Source organism: Microtus ochrogaster, assembly GCF_000317375.1.
Source record: "Microtus ochrogaster isolate Prairie Vole_2 chromosome 14 unlocalized genomic scaffold, MicOch1.0 chr14_random_2, whole genome shotgun sequence".
In the NCBI taxonomy this organism is placed as follows: domain Eukaryota; kingdom Metazoa; phylum Chordata; class Mammalia; order Rodentia; family Cricetidae; genus Microtus; species Microtus ochrogaster.
The window spans coordinates 1103330-1108892 of NW_004949097.1; the positions used below are offsets into that span (position 1 = coordinate 1103330).

Consider the following 5563-nt stretch of genomic DNA (forward strand, 5'->3'; position numbering starts at 1 on the left):
TTCTAGGGTCAGACTACGAGGCCGATTCCTGCACCCCAGCTAAGGCACCCTGCCAAGGGGGGTGGGGGTGTCCCAGGCGCTGAGCCAAGGTTTCTCCAGTCTCCCGCACACCCTCCCGCATTCCCACCTCGGCTAATGCAGGCGGGCTGAACTAGTCACTGAGGTCCCTAATAAGCCCCAGCGACCTTGCAGCCCACTGGCCCTGGCCCTGGGTTTCGTGGGCGAAGACCTGGAGGTCGCTGTCGGGAGCGGTGGCGCGCCTGCCAGCGCAGCTTTGCAACTCCCGGACCTAGAGCCCCAGGTCCCCGCCTGGCCGCCGCGCAGGCCCCTCCCCAGCTCTCCAGCCGTTTGGCTAGTTTGTTTGTCTTATTTTTAATTTCTCCGGGGCCAGCCAGAGCAGGTTTGTTGGCAGTCGTACACCTCCGAGCAGTCACGCGACCAGCCAATGTCCTGGCGGCGCTTCGAGGAGGCGGCGCGCTCGGGAACGCGGAGAAGCAGCGGCGCCGCGCCCGGGGCCACCTTAAGAGCGCGCTCGCCAGCCTGGGCGGAGCGGCAACCGGCGCCGCGACCAATGGAGCTCCTCCTCTGTTTAAATAGACTCGCAGTGTCAATCATCTTCTTCTTCGTCAGCTCCCTTCCACCGCCATATTGGGCAACTAAAAAAAAGGGAGGGGGGGGCTAGTGCTTTCAGGGTGTTTTTCTCCCCCTCATCCCTTGTCCCCACTCACTCGCGGCTCTGGGACTCGCGCGGCGGCAAGGTTTGGAGAGGGGCTGCATTCGCGCGACCCACGGGCTCGCCCTAGCCTTCACTCGGACTGTTCGCCACCTCCTCTTGCCTCCTCCCCCTCCCTTCCCCGCCCTCCAGTACACTTGATCACTGAGCCTCGAGCTGCGCGGCCGGGGCGTCCCTGCGCTCTCTCCCCCAGACCTGCGCGCTCCTGAGGTTCGAGCGGTCGCTCGCCTGGCTCTGCTCCACTTAACTCCCCGGGTGCAATCGCAGAACTTCGAAGAGAGGTTCTCGCTGCGGCCGGGGCGTTTCGCTTTTGTTCGGTTTTGTTGTTTATTTCATTTTATTATTTTTTTCTTGGAGTGCGCGAGCCGAGGCGGTGGTCCACACCCGCCCGGGAAGGAAGATGTCAAACGTACGAGTATCTAACGGGAGCCCGAGCCTGGAGAGGATGGACGCCAGACAAACGGAGCACCCCAAGCCCTCCGCCTGCAGAAACCTCTTCGGCCCGGTCAATCACGAAGAGCTAACCCGGGACTTGGAGAAGCACTGCCGAGACATGGAAGAAGCAAGTCAGCGCAAGTGGAATTTCGACTTTAAGAATCACAAGCCCCTGGAAGGCAGATACGAGTGGCAAGAGGTGGAGAAGGACAGTTTGCCCGAGTTCTACTACAGACCCCCGCGCCCCCCCAAGGGCGCCTGCAAGGTGCCGGCGCAGGAGAGCCAGGATGTCAGCGGGAGCCGCCAGCCTGTGCCTTTAATTGCGTCTCAGGCAAACTCTGAGAACCGGCATTTGGTGGACCAAATCCCTGACCCGTCAGACAGTCCAGCGGGGTTAGCGGAGCAGTGCCCAGGGATGAGGAAGCGACCTGCCGCAGACGGTAATGACCCTTTGAAAAACGTAAAATGTCTGTGTGTCTCTGTAGCGCCTCTTTGCTAGACCCTATTCAGTTGGCTTTTCCAGCATGTTCTGCTTTAGCGCTGGGAGATCGAGCCTGTGCGACGCTTAGGTTTGAACTGCCCCTTTGCCGACGGCTTGGCCTGTTTATGGTTTTGAAGTCAGACGCCCCGGAGATAGTAAGATCTGATAACTTCCCCAGCCTAACACGTCGCAGTTCCTCCCCGCTAGCCAGCTGTAGGTGTGTGTGACAAAAGTTGGAATGTTTACCAACTGCCTCCTTGGCTAGGGCGAGAGAGAAAGATGCGGGGTGTAGAATACTCCTTCTGTTAGTAGAAACAACCTCATTTTGTGTCCTTAGAGGCTACCGGGGATGACGGGTCTAGGGGTCGTGGGTGGAGGTGGTGGGTTTTTCATCACTTGACTCTTGGGCCAACTTCTGTCAGCCATTGTTCTCGCTAATAAAGATGGTTTGTGTGTGTTCTTTTAAAAAATTTCCCCTTGCCCCCCTCTTAGATTCTTCTTCGCAAAACAAAAGGGCCAACAGAACAGAAGAAAATGTTTCAGACGGTTCCCTGAACGCTGCTGGCACTGTGGAGCAGACGCCCAAGAAGCCCGGCCTCCGAAGACACCAGACGTAAACAGCTCCGGTGGGTCAATGAGGAAGAGCACAAAACTGCCACCCCAGCTGGGCTGCGCTCCCTGGGGGGCCAGCAGACCCCAGGTCTGCTGGCAGATTAGTTGCCTGCCAGAAGGAATTATTTTCCTAGGCCAAAAAATTAACAGTGGGGAAGGCTGGAATCATTTGGTGGGGGACCATAATGCTTGTTAAAGATGTTTTCCCTAGACAAGTACTTATCACCAACGCCCCAAAGAAAGGAAGGTCATATTCTTATGATTCTGACCAAATCTTAGGCCAGGAGTGACAATCTTCTTCCCCATCGAAGCAAGGACTGAGGCACCCCCGGTCTCACTTCATGAAAATACATTTCCCAGAGGTTCATTTTGAGCTAATAGAACCGCTTTTGACTAATAGAAAAATGGCGAATATACAATTACGTTTAAATTTTTTTAAGAGGAAAAATTGGGTTACTCCTAGTTCACATTGGTTAGGAGTGTGAATAGGGCTGCCATGCCCTGCACTCTGACCGTTTTTATAAGCTGTCACTTTCCTTGTATGCTGTTAGGTTTTGGAGAGAGAGAAGGGATCTCGTATTTAAAAGACAAAGGCTAGGCTGGGAAGTTCAGAAGTACTGTAGCTCCCACAGAATTTCTGATTTTAACCCTGGGCTTACAATGCAGAAGTTAAATGGAAGCAGTCATCCAGCAGGTCAGCTGTGTAGGCTCACTGAGCTGAACAGGGATGGTTTGGGTGTTCGTAGGGAAATGGATGGTAGATGTTAGGACCAGTTGGGCCAGCACAAGTGTGTATTTTTCCATGTATCAAAATCTCATCACCCTGATTACCTAATTAGAGTAACCCAGCCCCACATTTACATAAATTGACTATTCATAATGATCTGACTACAGACATTAATAGTTTAGCAGCCCCTTAGAAACAAACACTGTGGCCTCTTATTTCCAAAGCCCACTCATAACCCAGCATATAAAGAGATCTTAACAGTTTATTGTTAACTTTTCGGGTCCTCATTAATAGAAATTTAAAAATAAAATGAAAGATATAAAGTTGGGTTGTTGGGTTGTAAATCATAATGTTATAGTATACCTTCTACAGACCTAGCATTTCTCAGAGCTCATAGAAAATGGAACACTAGAACCACTTTCCATATTATACCCTCCCTAAAGTGGAAAAATTGCATGGAAGTTCTTGCTAAATGACTATCACACCTGTAGCTTTACTTGGCTTGTGTGTGGCCTAGCTCTTCAGATAAGCCTCTCTGATATTTTTACCTGGCCCATTCGAATCAGGAGGCATTTGTTAGTCAGATTACCAGTTTAGAGTCCACTAAGCAGCCATAAGGTTCTAGCCAAAAGCATTCATGCAAATATTCTGCATATAAATAACTTGCAATTTTAAAAAGCATTCATAGATGACCCCCCCCTCCCCCGCTGGAGCCTTTTGAAATTGCATTTCCAGGTATTTTTCAAGTTTGGGAAATTATACTGCTCTGAAGTATTATGGTTCCTGAATTTCTTTTCTCTCTCACTCTCTCTGACCCAGATTCTTTAGAGTGAGTTAGTTTCTCAACCTCTGTACTGTTGACATTTTGGGCCGAATTATTCTTTCTTGTGGGAGGCTGTCCTGTACATTTTAAAATGCTGGGCATTATCTCTGACCTCTCCCACCAGATGCCAGTAGCAATCCTCTTCTCGGAGCTGTGACAAGCAGAATGTCCCCACGGCATTTCTAAATGTCCCCTGGGGCATGGGAGGGCTGCACAAAACTGACCACTTGTTAAGAACCCTGACTCTCAACACCACACCAAGTGGAACAAAAATCCAGTGAAGATAGCATTAGAGATGACTGCAGTCATCAGGCCTGTAGTGTTTATCCCCCACCCCTGAAGCATTTGTCAACTAAGATAGTAACAAAATAATTCCTGTACTTTGGCAATGTTACTCTAGTGTCTTCTTCCTAATCCTTTTGTTTCTTTTTGCAGAATTAAGAATATTTCCTTGTTTATTAGATACATCACTGCTTTATGAAGCAAGGAAGACATACATGAAAAAATTTAAATACATATCGCTGACTCCATGGAATGGACATCCTGTATAAGCACTGAGAAAGCAACAACATAATAACACTAAAAATTTTAGGCACTCTTAAACCATCTGCCTCTAAAAGCATTGGATGTAGCATTGCGCAATTAGGTTTTTCCTTATTTGCTTCATTGTACTACCTGTGTATATAGTTTTTATCTTTTACTATGTAGCACATAAACATTAGGGATGGGAGGGTAGGGTGGGGCTGAGGAATCAGCGTGGGGGGTGTGAAGAACTTGCTTCAATTTGTAGCAAGGAGAAAAATATTTGACTTGCATGAAGAGAAGCAACTTGGGTGGGGGGGAAGGGTTTAAATTGCTTTCTTTAAAGATGTAGTGTCCTTTTCAATAAGAATTGATCTTTTATTTTAAAATCAAAATTTGAATAATTGCTACATACAATTATTTTTACATGAAGCTTATTCTTATTTGGGAGTTCTGAAGATTGTTATGTAGCAACAAATAGCTTAAAAAATATCTTTTTTTTTCTCCCTCTCCCTTAAAACTGGAATTTACCGGTTAATTGTTTGGTAGTAATCACTCCAGGTAACACTGGGCAAAAATCTGGGGTGCATGACATGGAATTCTGGATTCTTAGAATTGACCATTTCCCATCAGATTTCCTGAAAAAAATGTCTTAGTTCTCTTTTCACTTGAGCTGTGTAGACAGTGAGAATAATCCTAAATCCCTGGATATTTTTAGAGGTCTGTAACTTTACGCAAATAATGAAATAATTTTTAATTCAGAGTATCTCACCCTGCTTGTTAATTTGCCCCAAGGAAAGTGCTGCTTTTAAAGGAAAAAAGAAATGTGCTTTCGGAAGAAGCACACTTGTGGACTAAGTGAAAGGGATGCTACATCTTTAAACAGTGTTTCATCATGGCCTTGGTAGGAGAAAACCTTTGAAGTATGCCTGTGTATATAACTCTGTAAAGACACTGAAAATTATACTAACTTATTTATGTTAAAAAGAGATTTTTTTTTTTAATCTAGACCATATACAAGCCAAAGTGGCGTGCTCTGTGCATTTGTAAATGCTGTAATGGGTAGACTAGACCTCCTTTTGTTAAATAATATGGCTATGCTTAAAAGGTTGCATACTGAGCCAAGTATAATTTTTGTAATGTGTGAAAAAGATGCCAATTATTGTTACACATCAAGCAATCAATAAAGATAACTCCCGTAGCTGTTGACTGAGTGCAACTGTCATGTGC

General features: G+C 47.1%; 1 protein-coding gene across 1 annotated transcript; it reads left to right on the top strand.

Moving 5' to 3' along the window:
* Positions 1–624: 624 nt before the first annotated feature.
* Positions 625–4537, top strand: Cdkn1b (cyclin dependent kinase inhibitor 1B). The gene is made up of 3 exons (XM_005364499.2): positions 625–1608; positions 2142–2275; positions 4247–4537. Exons 1-2 carry the CDS (start codon positions 1134–1136, stop codon positions 2264–2266), a joined length of 600 nt encoding a protein of 199 aa, XP_005364556.1. The 5' UTR covers positions 625–1133; the 3' UTR covers positions 2267–2275; positions 4247–4537.
* Positions 4538–5563: the final 1026 nt, after the last annotated feature.